The sequence below is a fragment of the Girardinichthys multiradiatus genome, chromosome 7 (assembly GCF_021462225.1).
Source record: "Girardinichthys multiradiatus isolate DD_20200921_A chromosome 7, DD_fGirMul_XY1, whole genome shotgun sequence".
NCBI classification, from domain to species: domain Eukaryota; kingdom Metazoa; phylum Chordata; class Actinopteri; order Cyprinodontiformes; family Goodeidae; genus Girardinichthys; species Girardinichthys multiradiatus.
Window position 1 is genome coordinate 7,028,275 of NC_061800.1, and position 19,970 is coordinate 7,048,244.

The window sequence follows — 19,970 nt, forward strand, 5'->3', positions numbered from 1 at the left end:
CCTCAGTATTAAAGTTGTTACTGCCAGTCATTTGACTGTGAGATGCTGTACATTTTATAGTAAAAGCAGTTCAACTTTGTGTTCAAAATTTCATAGTTCCTAAATCTCAAAGGAGTATCATTTTAAAAAAAAATAAGTTATGTGTTTTTAATTTCTTTTTATTTTTTAAATGGCATGTCAACAACTATTTGTGCCCCTTTCAATAGTTAGTGGAACAATCTTTATTGGCATTACAGCAACCAGATGCTTCTTGAAACTGTTGGCAAGCTTTTTACAAATCTCCAAAAGTCTTTGAGATTGGAGGGCCACCTTCCCATCACCCTAATTTTTGGGTCCTTCTAGTGGTTCTCTATCAGATTTAAGTTAGGACCCCCTACTGAGGCACTCCAATACATAAATATAATGTTCATTCATAGGAAACATGTTGGTAAAAATAAAATAAAACATTAAACCCAAAGGCAGGATTAGGAATAATTTTGGAAGTTAAAGTTAGAGCACAAATGGGTCTTCCAAATGGACAATGACAATATGGAAGGACATCCACAATAATTTGACCCAACATGTCTTGGCCAGTCTACCACATACTAAATACCTGAATAAATCTCTTGTTATTATGGGATTTAACAGAAAGGAATGATTTAGGTAATCCTGGACGCTGGATTAACAGTGGAGAAAAAGACTAAGGCAAAAGTTTGATAAATGTAGTGGTATTCAGTTTCCACAGTTTTTTCCCCAACTTGACAGAGTATTTTCTACAGCACAACATCTCTGGTAACTTTAAATTGGGGAAAAAAGACTGAAAATGTTCAACTGATTATGTTTGAACCACTTCCCTGCTCCATTCAGACTGAATCAGCTGATCGGTTTGGGTAATTAGGCTGTGCATTAAAGTATTGGTGCTATACAATTGTATTTAGGAATCAAGAAACAGCGCCCTGGGTCCTACCTCCACTTCAGTTTTTGGAGGTTGTTGTATATTTTAACTTGGAGAGTACGGAAAGGAGGTAGGAAGATTACTGAATGTGTGTGTGTCCTGCCATAGGCAGCTGAAAGATGTGTGTGCGCAGTCAGTTGAGGAGCTCCTCCGTCACACAAGGTGCAAAACAAATATCTTGTCCCTGTAGTAAGTGGACATTCACAACTGACATTGCATTGAAAACAGGAAAATCACTAAAATAGCTCTCAAAATAATCTCTGCATTTAGAAACACTACTCAGGTCTATGTTGTTTTTGACCAAAGTTATGAAGAGCTCGTATGGAGGGCCTAAAGAGGGGAAGTGGTCCAGCAAATTTCTGCTTGTGTAAACAGAACGTAATATTTATAATATTATAATTATTAAAGAAAGATTAAAGATTAAAGAATTATTAAAGAAATATTAAAAATCTATATTTTATGTGTTCAAAATAGCAAATTATGTTTGAGAGAACTCCAACAGAATAATGTCATTTTTTCTGTAGACCTCACACAGAGAAGAGATGAAACATCGTTTCACTCTATACAACTCAGTTCCATGCAATGTATAATCTGGGAAGAGTTTGGAATTTCCTATAAATTCCAAAATTCGACTGCGCTCGAATCCTTGTAGTATGACGTCACCACGTCACCCGCGTCGTGAATGCGTACGCTTACTAACAAGGAAGTGCTCTCTGGTGTTTTGTGTTGACGGAATATGATTCTTCAGCTATGCTTCGGTTAAAAGGAAGAATAACTGGTACGTCGCTATAAAATGGAGTCATTATAACCTCTTATTGGTAGGAGCTCTTGCAAAAAATAAGACTTTATTTGTACTCCTATTGTTTTAATGCAGAACCACGGCGGCCGTCATGCTATGTTGATGCTAACGAAGCTCTGAGCAGCTGGTACAAAGAAAAGGGAGATAACAAAACAGAAAAAAAAACATCTACGCTTACTGGTATATATTATTACCTCAGCGGTACTCCCATAGTTATGTTTAAGCTGATTTTACACTTTTTTAAAATCTCGATTGAGAATTGCTGTCTGCCTGTCTTCAAAAGACTAATGCTAAACTCGACCGTGCTGTCTTTCTAAAACACATAGTCTTTGGTCTTAAATAATATTAGAACAACATACAGTGAGATCAGCTTAACTTTCAGGTAAAAGTTGACTGATGCTGAAAACCAGAACAGGTGATGATGGCCGTTATTTCTACACTGATTTTTATGGCACTGGAAATAAACGTCCTGAAGCAGCAGCTTCTTTCTCCTTCTGTCCCTCCAGAGATCTGGTGATGGAGACATCTCAGCTGACTCACATGGTGTTATTAGATCTTCCTCCTAAGGGGAGAGATTCTCCAGTACAGATCATATAGTCTGAGTTAGCTGCTCTGAGACGCAGTGCTGGTTGGAACTCCTTGCTAGGATTTCAGTACGAGGTCAAAGGAACATCTTCTAGGCACTGGTTGAGATATGTAGACAATACCTGGGTCAACATCCAAGCTAAAGAAGTGAAAGCCTTTACTGAACACATCAGCTCAGCAGACAACAACATGAAATTCACAAGAGAGGATGCCAGAGATACCAAGCTACCTTTTTTGGTGTCTAGTGCACATTGAGAGAGATGGAAGTTTCACCACTGAAGTCTACAGAAAACATCCAAACACAGACCAGTACCAACTTTTTAAATTGCACCACCTACTGAAACATAATCTGTCAGTCATCAGAACTACGCAGCATGGAGCTGAACAGGTCCCCACAAGGACAGAAGCAAAGGACAAGGAACAAACACATCAAGAAAGGATTCAAACCTGTGGAAACCCTAACTGGGTCTATGGTACGGCATCCAGGATTTCAAGAAAACACTCAACTCAGTCCACTGAAGGAAAAGGTCCTTCCATATGTGGCTGGAGTATCCGAGAAACTAACAAGGATATTTTTCCAATCATATTATTTCGGAACCTTTTAAACCCAATAATAATCTGCAACAGGGGCTGGGTCATCCCAAGGATAAAACACCCAAGCACAAGCTTAATAGTGTGGTAGATGCAGTCCAGTGCAGCGAAGGAATGTTCTGACCTCAACACTGGAGAATCTGAACAGCAGCTACACAAACGTATGGCCCAACACCTGCAGAGCAAACTTATCGGGTCCAGAATCTGTGGTTTATTTACACTTCAAGGACAAGGGACCGTCGTTTGAAGGCAGCAACGTCCACATTTTGGTCAGGGAAGACAGGTGGTTTGAGACAGGAGTGGAAGAATTATAATTCACAATTTTGCTCTACTTTGTGTTAGTCTGTCACACAAAATCCCAATATAATGCATGAAAGGCATGTCTGTGGTGATTAAGTGTTCCCTCTCATTTGCTCCAGCTGAACCGACACTTTAAATCATGGGAAACGTTGATTTCATTTTCGGTATTCTAGTAATATATCAACCTCATTGTTTGTATTCCAGAATTTAACACCTGAACCCAGACCAGGTGGGCCTGATAAGCTTCCTGTGATCCAGCCGGTTAGAGCCATGGTGTGCTGCTACTCCTGCGCCAGGCTCTGCTCCCGCTCCTCGGGCTACACTCTGGCGCTTGGCCTGGGTTTTGTTACATTAGGGACAAGTCGCATTGTGCTGTTGAAATTCTCTGCCAACGCAGGTGAGTGACAGAGGATGCAACCAATATGAAACGGTTGTTCCCGACTGGAGCATGAACAGAAAACATTTAACTACCTCTTCCATCAGTAATATATCTTGCAGCTTGTTAATACATTTGTTTAGTTTTTTTTTTTTTTTGCTTTATTTTCAGAAAATAAGTATGACTTCCTCCCTGCATCTGTTAATCTGCTCGCTGAGGCTCTCAAGCTGCTCTTCTGTCTGGTTATGTCGGTCAGAGTGATAGTCCGAGGTAACCATCTGTTTCCTAATCATTCATCTAACACTAACAACCTCCAAACGTACCTTGAGATGACTTGTTAACCATCTCTTTATGATAGAGAAGATCAGACTGAGACGTTACATTTCAGCAAAGGAACTAGTATGGCCTGACATTTCAGCGGTGAAACAGATGTGTTCTGCAAGCTGCGCAGCTTGGGTTTTTGTGGTTAAAGTTCACATTGTTGTTAGATTATTTTACAGAGTGATTGGGTTACACCATGTTACCAAACAATGGTTGAATGTTTGAATTCAAGTGTTCCTGTCTCATCATGTATCGCCTTGGCCTACAGACTGCTTGTACAATTATTTGTGAAAGAATATGTCACTGTCAGGAGCTCAGCTGATTCCAGCGTGGTACCGTGATAGGACGGCACCTGTGCAACTGGTACTTTTAGTGGAATTAAAACAAAGAGGAAACAGTTGTCGACGTAGAACTGAAGCGTGGGGTGCGCTGCACTACACAGTGCGCTGAAGTAGCCAACTTTCTGCGAAGACAGTAGCTATAGACCTTCAGATTTTGTAGCCTTTAGATTGGCTCAATAACAGTGCAGAGAAAAGGTCATGGAATGGGTTTCCATAACCCAACACCTGTGTCTAAACCTCATGAAGTAGAATGCCAAGCACTGGATGTAGTGTTGTAAACCACGCTGCCGCCGGACTCCAGAACAGTGGAGACATGTTCTCATGAGTGACAAATCCTGCCTCTCTATCTGGGAAACCAGTAGCCAGAACAGTGCATGTCTGACTGCATTTTATCAAGGACAAAGTTTAGTGGAGGGGGCATTATGGTGTGGGGCTGTTTTTGAGGAGTTTGGCTTGGTCCCTTAGTTCCAGCGAAGGGAACTCTGAATGCTTCAGCATGCTAAGACATTTTGGACAGTTCCATGCTCCCAACATTGTGGAAACAATTTAGCTTATGTGGATAATTGAAAGCCAGCAAACTCTTATCAACTCCAAGCACTAAAAGGACTAGCTATTCAAGTTTTCCACAGCCAGGTGGACACCAGAGCACTGCATCATTATGTCACTGGAAACATCTTTTCCTGTATGTTTGAACCCTGACTTTATGGACTCTAAATGGATCACAGTCCACTGATACATAAATTTAGCAGAAATCTTGGTTGCCTGTGCTAATTTGTTCTAATATGACTCCATAATGGGCGCGGCCCTGGTGGTGCAGGGGGTTAACTGCGCGACCCATGTACGGAGGCCTTAGTCACTGACGCAGGCTGTCGTGGGTTTGAGTCACGGCCCATCAACGTTTACTGGATGCCCTTCCCCCTCTCTCTCCACACTATTTCCTGTCTACTTACTTTCAAATGTGAAACAATAAAAGCTGCTAGTGCCTAAAACAAAACATAATATGACTCCATAATGCTGCTAATCATCAGAGACATTGTGTGGAGTGGGCTCTAGCACCTAGCATGGAAGCTAATTTATGGAGATTGGAAGCTGAATTTGAAAGAACATAACTTCTGGCAGTGCAGCAACCCTGTGGGATTAGTGAGTTTTCTGGCATTGTTATCATCATTTCTTTACATCAAATGCATAGAACAGTTCACACTTCCTGTCACAGGACATATAAGATGTGTGTAGCGATGAGTGGTATAACTTGAAAAAGAACCAGTTCTGCCTAGTTTTGTGCATCATTTTAAGTCCAGTACATTTTGATCCTGTCACATATGTTTGACTAACGTCTGTCACATATGCGACTCCTAGTGTGGATGTGGCATGTTTATTACACTCTGACTGGCTTGATTCTGCTTAGTGAGACATTTTGTGCAGATGTCTCTGTCTGAGGAGGGCAGTTAATGGTCTAAACCTCACCATCAGGTGGTAATCTAATGAAAAAATAGTGGTAGCAAGTTTTTTAGTCAGCCAGTCATCATCCGTCAGCCTAGTTCTTATTAAATTATCCTGTTGGCTCTTCTAAGCAGTACAATCAGCCGAGCCAGTATCGAATTATCTGTATGAAGTTGTATTGGTGTTTATTTGTGTACAGAGCTAAAAGAAAGTAGAAATGTGTGCCAACAGCATGCTGTTTGTGTGTGTATGTGTGTGTCCTCAGAGGGACGATCATGCAGAGATTTGGGCTGTGCCTCCAGCTCCTCCTTCCTGATCTCCCTAAAGTGGGCTGTCCCTGCGTTCCTCTACTTTCTGGACAACCTGATCATCTTCTATGTGATGACCTACCTGCAGCCGGTGGGTAAACCGTTAGATCTCATCACATACAGTGACTTACAGAGGTGCTTGTACTCCTTTACATGCCCTATTTTGTCAGGGTACAGCCTCAACCTTCAGTGCATTTTATCTGGATAGACCACTAAAGTGGAAGGAAATGATTTATTGTTTTAAAGTTTGTTAAAAAGTCTGATGTGCATTTTTTAGCTCCAGTACTTTTAAATAAACTTTATTGCAACCAGTTGCCTTCAGAGATCACCTAAACAGTGAGCAGAATCCAGCTGTGTGTAGTTTAGCCTCAGTATAAATACAGCTGTTCTGTTTCTGGCCTCACAGGTTTGTTAGAGAACATTAGTGAACAAACAGCATCATGAAGAGCAGAGAACGCTGGGAACACTTTTCTAAGGCACTGTATTCAGTGTGATTATTTGTGGGGTAAAGTCAACGTTTCCTATGTATGTATTTGACATACTGATAATTTGAATGTAAAATTGACCCCATTTCTTTCTAAAGGTCGACAGGGTTTATCTACTAACGTGTTCTCCAATGACTCAGCTGCTTCTCTTCTTGTCCCCAGGCCATGGCAGTGTTGTTCTCCAACTTTGTCATCCTGACCACAGCTGTTCTCTTTAGACTTGTTTTAAAGTAAGTGGCCACACAACATTTCCCTGTTTGTTTAGTCTAAAATGTGAATATTTATGCAAAAAGAAAACCTTGTTTCAATAGATGTTTCTTAAACTTGTTTTCGGCATCTTCAGACTCAAATACTGTCCTAATACACTATTCCTTAATACACCAGCTCTTGTCCCAGTGGAATACAAACATTTCAATAAAATGCTCCAACTTTCCACCTTTAATAATTCATTGTTTCATCAGACTGGACATGTTTCATTTTTTCTTCAGGCGGCGTCTGTCTTGGGTTCAGTGGGCATCTTTAGTTATCCTTTTCCTGGCCATCGTCTCCTTGACAACAGGGTCAGGGGGCAGCCAAAACTCCATAGCAATGCCAGGCCTCCACTCAAATCCCCTCTCCACCCCCTCCAACTCCTGCATTCTTTACACCCAGCTCCTGGAGCAGATGAAAAACAGCAGGTAACATGCATCTAATAACAGCACACTGAACGAAAAAAGAACATTTAGTCAAAGAAGGAAAAACAGGGAGAAACCTGATCTCTTTAAAGGAAAAGTAAGAGTTTTTTCATCCAGCTTTCTGGGTTTTGGATGGACTAATGTTTTTCCAGATAAAGTAGGCATTCCTTCAAAGGGACTCGGGGTCTAACGTGGATGGCCCTTCAGGTGGGGTATTCCCTGACACAAAAGAGTTGTGGTTACAGTCTGTTTTGTAAAACCTTTGACAATATAGGCAGAAGTGTGAACGGTAAGTTTTAACAAAATAAACTGTTAGTAATCCTTAATGGATTCTTTTTTTTTTAGAAAGCTCAAATATGTATTAAAACTAAAATTAGAATCCTTGCAGAAGCTACAGTTCATTTAGTTTTCTTTCAATATGGAGGTTTGGAAAGTTGAAATATTTAGACATTTTTGGCACAGTTAAAATACACTTCATGTGTCGACAAATGTGGCAAATATTTCCTCAGTGCATCAGTCCAGGACAGGTGTAGATGAGATTGACCTGTTGCTAAACACTACACATAAAAGATACAGCTGCTGCAGAGACACTATGGGATGTGTTCAACATAAATTATTTAAGTTGGGATTCTGGATTTATAAAATAAAGGGCGGTTGCAGCGCGTTTATATGTATTCAATAAAACCCCACGGCTTTTTTGCCATGCAGCAAATATAACTAATAATGGGACTGATATGGAGTAAAAATATATTTATGAGCTTTTTAAAAATTATTATTTTGTTTTAGACTCCTTATTGCCTCTTCTTGGCCTACTGGCCCCAGAGGAAATACACAGAGTCATACCACCAATCAGCTGCTGCAGTTTACAGCTGGATCACATGGAGAACACGAAACAACAATAAAAACAGTTCTCTGAGAAGCTACAAATCATAAACTAACTGCAACAATGTTATATAGCTCAACTGTAACTTCAGAAACATGTTGGAAAGGTCAGCATTCACTCTCACACACTCTCCAAAATATAAGATACTCTGAGGAGAGAACATTTAAACATTTCTTTATCAACTTACTTTGGAGCAGGTGATTTGTGGTATATCTGTAAGGAGGTTCGGTATTCGGCACATCAGTGGTGGGAGGTCTATCAAATAATGAGGAAAAACGGGGAAACAAGAGGCGTGGTTGTTTATGTTTTCAGAATTTTTATTTTTAATACAGAACACCAGCAGTCTTCACAAGTCAGGACAACACATTGTTATTATTGTTTATTAATTCATTCATTCATTTTAATCTGTGCAGCAGCGCCCCCTCCAGGCTTTGGTGCCCCAGGTAATCAACCAAATGGCTTGTGCCATATCCCTGATATTCTCATAGTGGAGCCTGAAATAAACTAGTTTAGTACAGAACATTTTCTTCTGGGGAAAATGAGCTTGGTGGCCAGCAAGAACCTGACATAACTAAACTCTGCCCCCTGGTGGCTCATCACTTCACTCACCAACCCCAACCTAGATGAAGGAATATGGTCATTTAATTTACATATTTAATGCAGTTTTAAGTACTACTTATTACTTTTCAGACTTCAGTAAACATTTCCATCCTATTTTGAGACAGTTGTGACAAAGTGCAATGTCACAGATTGCTTATATTTCAATTATATGTATGCTCATAAACGTGTTTTAACTTCTATAAATCAGTTTTGACTGATTTCTTCTCCCTTACAAGGAGTTTTGTTGATGATGCTGAAAGAAACAAGCTCTCTGTGTTTTTCTCAGGATTCATAATTTATTTAAAATCAGAGTAAAATGTGTTGCTTCAGTTAAAATTGTGAAGTTGATGATAACTGATAACCAACCAATCTAATGGCTGCTGACTACTGATTAAATAAAGCAGAAGAAACCTTGAGAGACCAACAGTAATTCTAACCTACACATTACTGATTAAAGAAAGAATAACTGGGAAATAAACACTCTAAACAACCATCTAAGAATTACCTGAAGCTTAATGGTTTCTCAGAAGCCAAGACAAAAACATTTTATTGCCTTATTCTGGGTTTTAATCCTTAACTTTAACCTAAAAGGGGAAATTAGGAAAGAGAGAACAGATACATTTTCATGGGACCTTCGTGGGCAGCCAACTTTGCCAGTACTGGAAAACTGCCAGCCAGCGCCCCCCTCTCAGCTAAATTGAGTCTTCTCACATCAGCCTGAGATGTTCCTTCTAGCATAGGGACTTGGTGAGATGGTCCCTTTAGCACATGAATGGTCCCAACGTTAGATCAAAACAGAGCCACATTATTGATACAAAGAAAAAATAAAACCTGAGTGTGCCTCCACAGTGTATCAAGTAAAATGTACTCTCTTCAGACCAGTTTTAGACCAAATAAATCAGAACATAAGATGTAGACAAATGAAGCTTTAATACAGTAAATGTGAGAAAATCCTGATCCGGTGAGCAAAGCTTTATACGAGTCATGTGTTGATTCCACAAACTCCAGTTCAGCCGAAGCTTTCGATCCCGGGTTGGACTAGTCAGGTGCGAGTTAGTCAGCCAGTCAGAATAGGACTGCACAGGAAGGGTTAAAGGTTGCCTTGTCTATCTTTATTTAAAGTTCCACAGATACAAAATAATTTTAATTATAAATACGAATAAAACAGCATTCATAAAACAGAATCTCTCTGTTCTGCTTGAACATTCAGTTAATAACCTTCTGGGTTTTCACCTGCATTTGTTAGTTTTCTTTGACTAAATCTATAGGTCCTACAAGGTCATTTGAAATGAGCAGCAAATAATGTTACCTGGTTTCAAATCTGAGATGTCTGTGTTTCACTGCACTGTACAAAGAACAAAATTGGGCTTTTTTGGTTAGTAAAAAGCTAGCAATCACCAGACAGTATCCAGGAGCAACACATTTGCTTGCTCTACCGAGCAGTCCGCCCATATTGAGGCTTTTACCTGTTTCTTCTGTACTGAGATTGTTGTTCCTGTTCTGCAGCGCCTCTGAGTCGTGGACATCGTCACTGCCCGGTCAGGCCTGGAGGGACAGGATAGTGGGGAAGCTGCAGTCTCTCGGTGTGGGTCACATCCTGCTCTTCCTGCAGTGTTTCATTTCTGCCATGGCCAACATCTACAATGAGAAAATTCTCAAAGAGGGAGACCAGCTTACAGAGAGCATCTTCATCCAGAACAGTAAATTGTGAGGGTTGACAACATTAAAGCAGCAGGAACATTGTGTTCTGTGGTGGTCATAATCATGTATGTATGCTTTTGCAGGTATGTCTTTGGTGTGGTGTTTAATGGTCTGACTCTGGGGCTCAGCAGTGAGGCTCGAGGACTCACCATTCACTGTGGCCTTCTCCACGGACATAACATTTATTCTTTGGCTTTGGTGCTGGTCACTGGTGAGTACTGACACATAATGCTCCTAGTGCTGCTGGTAGAGTTCATTGAGCATCTGAAGAACTCAAACTCATCTTCTTCGTTTTTTAGCTGCCCTGGGTTTATCTGTTGCCTTCATCTTAAAGTTCAGAGACAATATGTTCCACGTGCTGACGGGCCAGATCACCACCGTACTAGTGACCGGATTCTCCCTCTTCCTGTTTGACTTCCGCCCCTCGCTGGACTTCTTCCTGCAGGCCCCCATAGTCCTGCTATCCATTTTTATTTACAACGCCAGCCGACCAAAAGACCTGGAGTACAGCCTACAACAGGAGAAACTGCGGGTCATCAATGGAGAGGTGTTTAAGAGGTCCAGAGGGGTAAGCAGCCGACCTCAGATCTTCAGCAGTTAAACACAGTCGTGTCTTTTCACTGTTTGACTCAGTCAAGAGCAAACATGTAACTGCTTCTTCTGTCTCCAAATTCAAGTTCTCTGATTCCATGTAAGGAGAATGATGGGAACCATATGTGGCATAATTCTGTTAATAATTCAGTAAACTTTGGAAGTCAGACATAAAGAGTAAAGATCTATGGTACTTTTTGACTTGATCTGCTTGTATAGGCTGCACATATCAGATCTTTTTTTTGAGTACAGTAAAAGGTTAACAAAAACAAACAGCAAATCAGCAGCGGTTTGAAAATGTGAGGTATTTCCTCCTGCTCCTTCAGCACTTGGTACTTTCTCTAATATCTAAGCGAAACCTGGAAACTTACATTTTACACTGATAAGTTCAGCTGTCCTTGTGGGATTATCTTTACTTAAAGTGCCTTGTAAACATATTCATACGCACAAACACGTCATGAAATATGCTTTGACCTAAACCATTCCACTGTTGCTCTGGGTGGATGTTTAGGGTTGCCTCCGCCCCAGTAGAAAGCCTTCTGCAGCCACTAACAGGATTCTTCCATGACTGCCATGTATTTAGCTCCATCCATCTTTCCAACAGCTCTGACCAGCTTCCCTGTCTGCACTAAAGACAAGCATCCCCACAGTATAAGGCTGCCACCACCATGCTTCACTTTGGGAGTAGTGTTTTCAGGGTTATTGCTGGTGTTAGTTTTCTGTCTTGTTTAATCTACACCAAAGAGTTCAACTTTGGTCTCATCTGACCAGAACACCTTCTTCCACTTGTTTGCTTTTTGTGACCTAGATGGCTTTTGGCAAACTGCAAATGGGGACCTCTTATGGATTTCTTTCAAGTGTCACTTTTTTCGTGCCATTCTTCCTGACAGGACTGAGGAGTGCACAACTAGTAACAACAGATTCCAACACAGCAGCTGTAGATCTCCGCAGCTCCTTTAGAATGACAAAGAACCTCTTGTAGGGTATCATGTCTTGGAACATTTGTAGTCATGTTATACTCTTTCCATTTTTGGATGATGGGCCAAACCGGGATGTTGTTTTATAACCTAATTTAAACTTTAAATCAAGCTTACTTTAAACTTCTCCACAACTTTTTCCCTGTCCTGTCTGCTGTGTTCCTTGGTTTTCACGCTGTTTGTTTACTAATGTTCTTTGAAAAACCACATTATTATGCTACATGATACAGTGAAGGCGGTCATTAAAAACAGGGGAAAACATCAGCGGGGAGATTACTGAGAACTGGACATTTCTTCACATTTTATAAAACAAGACAGAAACTAATGTAAGTAGGCTAAAAAGAGGCTGACGGGAACAGTGGATACTGGTTGTCTTTGTGAGACAACAATGCCCTGTATTCTCCACTTGTCTGAACTAAGGAGTAAGGTAACATGACAATCAACAAAGCATCCTTTAAAACATGCTGGAAGTAAGGGTTTGATGAAACTAAATCAGAAACGTTTGAACGTATTTCTAAAGGAAATATATGTGGCCACCAGGAGAACACCATGCCTGAGGTGAAACATGATGGTGGCAGCATCATTGTGGTTTATCATGGTTTCATTTTCTTGCATGAGAAACAAACTGCATTTTAACAGAGGGTGTTTACACTGTGTGTCCACTGTAAATGTAGGGGATGTCTCAGGATGTGCAGATCGCTCCTCTGGAGTTTACGACCCTTGTACTTATTCTGTGATCCTCTCTGTTTTTGCTGTTGTAGGACGGCGAGGAGCTGGAGCTCCTCAGTAAGACCAACACAGACAGTGAATCTGACGAGGAATCCTTGTGAATCCTGAGGTGGGAGGATGTGACTGCTGCTAAAACTACACTGTACAGAGGCTCTTCACACAAGAGGATCTCTGACGAAGCATTTATTTAAACTGTCAGTGGTTAAACAGTAAATAATGGTGATGAACGTGAGGTCCTACTTTATGTTCTGAAACGTGCATGTTTGTGCTTGGATGCTGTTGTTGATGTTCTGACAGAAGTGTGAGATGTAAAAAACTAACATTATTTAGCATTTGGGGTCATTAAGAGTTTTTCTTTGTAAATATTTGTTTAACGCCTCCAGCTCTTCAATTCAGTTCAGTTCAGTTTTATTTAGATATCGCCAATTCGCAACACGTCATCTCAAGCCACTTTACAAAGTCAATTCAATCAAATCATACAGATTTCAAGTCACGTTCATACATTCCAATTAATCCTAACTATCAAACAGTGCAGTCAGATTCAGTTATTTATTCAAATTGGTTAAAAAGCTTTTCTATCTAAAGGAATTCCAGCAGATTGTATCAAGTCAGAGATTTGTTGCAGTCACTCCTCCTGGATGAGCTTGTAGAGACAGTGGACAGTCACTGACGTTGACTTGGCAGCAATCCCTCATACTGAGCATGCATGTAGCGACAGTGGAGAGGAAAAACTCCCTTTTAACAGGAAGAAACCTCCAGCAGAACCAGGCTTAGTGTGAGCGGCCATCTGCTACGACCGACTGGTGGTTTGAGAGAACAAAGCAGAGACACAAACAGAACACAGAAGCACTGATCCAGGAATACTTTCTATGGGAAAAGAACTTAAAGCATTAATCATATTAGCTCCTTTAGAGGCTTTATCTAGGAGAGAAAGAGAGCTATGCAGATGGACTCTGAGCCAGTTTTCAAGTCTAGAGTATGATAGAGAACACATACACTTAGTCACAGTAGAAGCTCAGCCAGTAACTATGTCTAGGAGAGACAGGGTTAAACACTGAAAGATGTTGGATCATCTGTATAAGGTGAGCATTAAGTTGTTGGCAGCAGCAGCTTGACCAATGCCCCCCTCCAGGAAGGTGCCACAGCTAAACACAGAGCCAGGTCAGATGTAGCTTCTAGAAAGAGAAAAAAAACAGAGAGAACAGAAAGTTAAAAGCTGAAATAACAGCAAATAATGCTAAATTGGAGAGTGAAAGTGGTCATTATGTCCTCCAGCAGCCTAAGCCTATAGCAGCATAACTACAGAGATAGCTCAGGATAAACTAAGCCACTCTCTAACTATAAGCTTTATCAAAAAGGAAAGTTTTAATCCTAGCCTTAAAAGTAGACAGGGTGTCTGCCTCACGTACTAAAACTGGGACCTGGTTCCACAGGAGAGGAGCTCAATAACTAAAGGATCTGCCTCCCATTATACTTCTAGAGACTCTAGGAACCACCAGTAAACCTGCAGTCTGAGAACGAAGTGCTCTGTTAGGAACATATGGAACAATCAGATCTCTGATGTATGATGGAGCTAGATCATTAAGGGCTTTATATGTGAGGAGGAGAATTATAAATTCTATTCTGGATTTAACAGGGAGCCAATAAATGGAAGCTAAAGTAGGAGAAATATGATCTCTCTTTTTAATTTTCATCAGAACTCTTTACACTGTTATTTGGCTGCTGAGTGACCACACATGAGCTGGAATTGGGATTCTATCAGGCTTTCATACATTACTGTTTATTAATATGACCAAATTCTAAATCAAGCCGCCCTCAGTCTTGTAACTGTGATCAGAATGCAATAAAAGCTTGAAATTCAGACAAACACAGACAGCACCTGCTGACTTTATTAATAACATCAAAAAATGACACAGCTACATGACACTAACACATGCACACTGGCTTCTAGACATGGCGAAGATGATTTCGGTTGTTGGTGTATTCAGATGTCACGAGATTGAACAGAACCTGAGAGAGGAGCTGCAAAATACAGCAATGTTTTTCCCCTTCCTGCACCCAAAGTCTCTATGGTAACAATTGCTGCACTGGTCAATGGAAGGCAGCAGTCTCCACCACACCACTGTTTCAGCTTCTAGTTTATATATGTGCCAGAGCCCCAGAATATTAAGGTTTTGCAGCACAGTCATTTCATTATCACCTTCAGAGGGATGTTAGCTATCAGCCTGCTAGCTTGTCCAGTAAATGTTTCACTTCATTTGTGTGCTGTTGCTCGCCTGACATTTCGCCAGCAATTCGCCTGGCATATGTCTGAGCACTGTGCGTTCAGACTGACCACGAATGATGGGATAGGAGTGACCGATTTACATGTTAACCCTATGTAGAGCAAAGCGATGCGATGGACAGAACAATTAGGGCGAATAGAGCGAAGTGTAATCCAAGTTGGTCGTGGAGTGAATTTCGCTGGAGTTGAAAAATCTGAACTTATCTGTCAATTCTGTGCAGTCCCTGCAAAGAAATGAGGGAAAACAATTTCTACAATCCGCAAACATCACATATTTGAAAAAGACAGAAACATTCATGTACACATAGGATGAAGGAAGGTTTGCTCTGAAGAGGTTTGTGGGTTGCTTTGAAAAAAGCCATTAAAATGTAGTCCTGAAAAGGACTGTTCAATAAGGCACACATGAAGTTGTGAATCATTCACACAACTTTCTATTGAGCTGAGATTTCTTTACTCACCGAAGACAGATGGACAGGTGTTCTGAAGCGGGGATACAGCGCCTGTAGTTGGTGTCCCGGTGGCTGATTTGTCCCCCAGCGTGGGGCAGCAGGTCCTCAAACTGGGTTCTGGATAGGCAGATGCTAAAAGTGACTGTCATCTAGACGCTGCTTCTGGAGTAGGTGGTGGTACTCTCCAAACTGGTTCTGTCTCTGGAGAATCTGGTAAACCCTGAGACGTCGATTCCGGCGGCGTTGTTCGGCTTTCCTTAAATAAAGCACTGTGACTCGCTCAGTAGAATCCAGGTCCGCCTTGTTGAGCTGAAACCGGCAAGCAGCAGATAGAAGCTCCCCTATTTGATGACACGAAGAAGAGAGTAGATCGTTGTCACCCACTGGCCACGCGAATTGCTGGCAAAAGTATGGATCATTCCACAGGTGAACAGGTTCATTGGAAACAGTTGAGTTCATGATTGGCTATAAAAAGGAGCATTTCTGAAAGACTCGGGTCTGCACAAGCAAGGATGGGGCAAGGTTCAACATTTGTGAATAATTGTGTGAGCAAATAGTTCAACATTTTAAGAACATTTCTTAACGTACAACTGCAAGGAATTTAGGGATTTAATAAACTACAGTTCATTATATCATCTGAAGGTTCAGAGAATGTGAAGAAATCTCTGCACATAAGCAGCAAGGGTCAAAACCAACATTGAATGCCCGTGACCTTCGACCCCTCTGGAGACTGCATTAAAAACCGACATCCTTCTGTAACGGATATCACCGTGTGGGCTCAGGAACACTTCAGAAAACCATTGTCAGTTAACACAGTTCATCGCTACATCTACGAGTTCAAGTTAAAACTCTACCATGCAGAGCTAAAGCCACATAGCATCGATACCCAGAAACACCGCTGGCTTCTTTGGGCCGAGCTCATTTTAGATGGACCTACATAAAGTGGATAAGTGTGTTCTGGTCTGACAAATCCACATTTCAATTTGTTTTTGGAAATATTGGACATCGTGTCCTCCGGGCCAAAGAGGAAAAGGACTATCTGGATTTATTATTTGTTGCTACCATCTCGATCACAGCCACGGGGGGAATCTGAATGTGCTTTCAGACCAGAAAGTTTATGTAGCTCCATATGGCGTCTTTGATGGCGCCAATGGTGAGCCACATCTTAGTGAAGTCCTTTTTTGTCGTTGGTTCACCCAATAAAACACTATTTGTGCTGTAAGGACCTCGCTTGTTGGTAAATATGGGAATTTCAAGGAGCCTTGCCCACTGGTCTACGGCAGCGATGCACTCCCAGAGCAGGTGCTTCAGCAACTCAGGCGTGCCACAACCCGGTCGAGGCACATATTTGTCGCTGCCATGCCCTGGGCGTGCATGACAAACCTGACTGGGCCGGGAGAATCAAAGCAGCCATCCATGACAGGTTAAGACTTTTGTTTGGAAGAATAGGATGGTTAACGTTGTGCCAAACCGTTGTGGGCTCTCCAAATGAGGGGTCGGACACACGGGTCACTGGTTCCCGCTCCTGCGCAATAGAAATAAGAAAGCGATGATTAGTTAAGAACTGCAACCCTTCTTTTTCCAAATTGAAATGAGATAAAAAGTTTTTTTATAAAAACATAGGCTGGGGGCAGGTAAAAAGACATGGATTTTATAAGATCAATGGGTTAGTAGTTTCAACAGAAAGGATCCCATCCAGAATCTGGTCATGGCATTGCTTTTGGGATTGGTGGAGAGATCAATTGCTTGCTTCAGGTGGATGCTTGTGTAGTGGCTTCCTAGAAGAAGGTACAGATCTGGTACCCCCTTTCCTCCCTTCCTCTTTGGCTTTTTTATTATTTCTCTTCTGAGTCTTTCCTATTTTGATCACCACAAAAAAAAAAACCATGACGTTCCAATTCTAAAAGAACTCTTACAACTCTTAATAAAAGATGGTTTAAAGATTAAAATCTTGCTTTCAAGGTCAGTTGTCTAAGTCCCCAGGATCCCAGTCCTTGCATTACTTTCCATATCACGTCAGACTAGTTCATCTCACCTCTGGTCGAATTTGATTCCCATTATTTTTTGATCTGTCTGTGTCACCTTCATTGAAGGTCCTGTCATCTCAGTTGTTGCTCACGGTCCATAAATTGTGCTCTCATTTTGTTTCCATTTAGTTTTGAGCCAGAGGCTTGTCCAAACCAATCAGTCAAGTTAAAGATTCTATTCACAGATAAAAGGTCAGTATATAAAATATTTATATCATCCACCTATAAAATACATTTTGTTATTTGTCCCCCACTTCCTGCTATTCATACCCCCCTAATTTGTTGGTCTCTTTGTGAAATCTGTGTGAAAGGTTCTATACAGGTCCCATACAGGAGGGCAGATTATAGACAACCCTGACGCAGTCATTTTACTACTTTTACTACAAATTTGCTTGAGATGTCCTGGTACAGCAGTCATATGGAAGCTGGAAACATTTCAGGAAAACTCATTTTTTGCAGTACCCGGAAGAGGTACTGGTGCGAGACCCGATCAAAGGCTTTCTCAAAATCTAAATTTAGGACTAGCCAAATCTTTCTGTCTCTCGCAAAACAGATCTTGGATCAGTACGAGGCTGTCGGTGATGTTCCTACCTTGAATAGCACAGACTTGATCCAGGTGAATTATTTCTTTTTAAAACAAGATGCCTATGTGTGGCTAAAAGTTTGCTAAAACGTTCGCAGTCAAAGTTAGAAAGGATAACAGTTTCTTAAGTCAGTCTTTATTTTGCCTTCATAAATAAGAGTCACTATCCCTACTCTAAAACTGTCTGGAGTTGGTCAAGTTGACTAAAATCTGTAAAAACAATCAGTAAGTCAGGTGCTAAAATGCCTCTAAGCATCAAGTAGAATTCTAGAGGAAGTCCATCTGATACAGGGGACTTCCCTCTCTTGAAACTTTTAAGACACTGATTTATGTCTAATACAGTAAAACCCTGAATTAAAAGCAAGCCGTTTTTGACTTTCTATGAAAAAAAAAAATTAAGGTCCCTGTAATGTTCTCCGTGGTTACAGCTTTTCTTTGTATAATTCACAATAAAAATCTTGTACTGTTTGAATAACGTCTTTTGCATTTTTGGCTAAACATCCACTTTCCTTTCTTAGCTCTGAGATAAAATCTGGTTTATGATACTTTTTCTTGAAAAAGTATCATATACATTTTTCTCTTTCCTGTATTTCCCTCTCTGCTTCATAAGAGGACGTCACACCTGAGGAGAGTGAAAGAGTAAAGCACAACAGTGATTGGAAAAGAAATCCAGTGTCAATCTAGCATCTGTTGGTCAGCAATCCCGAATAAAAACAATCTATGCGAGAACTATCTGACCCAGGTGAAGGGTCTCTCTAGAATACATTGGTTAAAACAGTGGACTAGTTTAAAATGCCTAACTATTCCCTGCAATAAAAGTGATGTTTTCTACTTTTAAATCGTGTTCTGTTCTTATTCTATCCTCTCTACTTAAAATGCAATTAAAGGAGGGCTTTTATTTAAAATGGCCAATCCATCATTTTTATTATCATTGGAGCTTCTCCAGATTGATGTCTGTGGCCACATGTCCTTGCCACTGAGTGTAGCAGGTTAAAAAAAGCTATTGAACATTCCTGAATTTAAAGCACATCTGACTTTACGGAACTTAAAAAGGATAAAACACTCTGGGCTGTAACTCTTGACTTCACACTTCTAACATTGACAGTTGAGAGTCATGAGTATGGTTATAAACAACAGGTTTGACATTTTAATGGCTAAAGAAATTTAAATGGAGCTCTTCCCTCAACTCACACAGTGAGAAAGGAAGGGGTTGAGCTCCATTCCCCTTCCGGACCCTAGGTGTTGGTCTCTGTTGGGAGGTTTTGCTTAGAGTAAGGTCTTTCGAGGTTGATTAAAGAACTACATTCAAAAAAGAGACCTCATTTGCTGAGTCGGAAGGAAAGACTGAGTTCCTCCTTGGACTAGTATTCTGAAAGGTTCCCAAGTCTTCCCCTCTTTTCCAAGACAACAGTAATGTCAGTAGACAACTCTGATGCTGACTTCTTTGCAAGCTGGGCATCGGGGAGGGGAGCATCGTCACTATTTTCATCTGGTTTTATGTTGTCACCATCTGAGCTAGTTGTTTCCATCTGTCTGGACATTATAGGCCCTTTCCCTGTTCCTGCCTCCCGTTCCTCCAATAACAGGTTTTGAGGGGAAATTTTATTTTTCTGGCCAAGCTGCTTCAATTAACTATTCAATTGTTGCAGTTGGACTTACCTTTTCAGTTTGTTCATTTACTTTACAATTTTATACCTTCTGCTAGTGCAGACAGAAAAAAAAGGAAAAAACAAAAATACAAATTTTCAGCAAAATAACATAAAATACAGAAACGTAAAGAAGCAAAATTTACCATTCAAATTTAAGCATGTAACATTCACCTTAATCTAACATTCAGTAAAAATCCCCGGAGTCCCAGAGATTAACCTGACCCCTAAAAGCATTTAGAGTCGGGTTTGGTTAGAGTCAGGTTTTAAAGGTATACTCTTCCATATTAAAACACCTGTATAACAGAGCGTCTAGTAGCAGTGCTTCATTCTAGGTTCTACTGGA

General features: G+C 40.8%; 1 protein-coding gene across 4 annotated transcripts; it reads left to right on the plus strand.

Moving 5' to 3' along the window:
• The first annotated feature begins 1,599 nt into the window (after positions 1-1,599).
• Positions 1,600-18,450, plus strand: slc35a5 (solute carrier family 35 member A5). 4 transcript variants are annotated; one of them, XR_007039036.1, is made up of 12 exons: positions 1,600-1,712; positions 3,414-3,606; positions 3,757-3,855; positions 5,953-6,086; positions 6,643-6,710; positions 6,969-7,157; positions 10,144-10,344; positions 10,422-10,549; positions 10,638-10,906; positions 12,668-12,744; positions 17,525-17,587; positions 17,707-18,450. XR_007039036.1 is itself a non-coding variant. In XM_047370905.1 (11 exons), exons 2-10 carry the CDS (start codon positions 3,480-3,482, stop codon positions 12,734-12,736), a joined length of 1,284 nt encoding a protein of 427 aa, XP_047226861.1. In that variant the 5' UTR covers positions 1,600-1,712; positions 3,414-3,479; the 3' UTR covers positions 12,737-12,744; positions 17,525-18,450. The 4 variants fall into 4 exon arrangements, 3 of the variants coding, with proteins under 3 accessions (XP_047226861.1, XP_047226859.1, XP_047226860.1); XM_047370905.1 differs by having other exon boundaries at positions 17,525-18,450; XM_047370903.1 differs by lacking the exons at positions 17,525-17,587; positions 17,707-18,450 and having other exon boundaries at positions 12,668-12,967.
• The last annotated feature ends 1,520 nt before the right edge of the window (positions 18,451-19,970 follow it).

Excerpts from the sequence above, each read along its gene's own strand:
- slc35a5 (XM_047370905.1), top strand. The coding sequence starts at position 3,480 with ATGGTGTGCTGCTACTCCTGCGCCAGGCTCTGCTCCCGCTCCTCGGGC. Across the intron at positions 3,607-3,756 it reads GAAATTCTCTGCCAACGCAG|AAAATAAGTATGACTTCCTC; the intron begins GTGAGTGACAGA and ends CTTTATTTTCAG. Across the intron at positions 6,087-6,642 it reads TGATGACCTACCTGCAGCCG|GCCATGGCAGTGTTGTTCTC; the intron begins GTGGGTAAACCG and ends TCTTGTCCCCAG.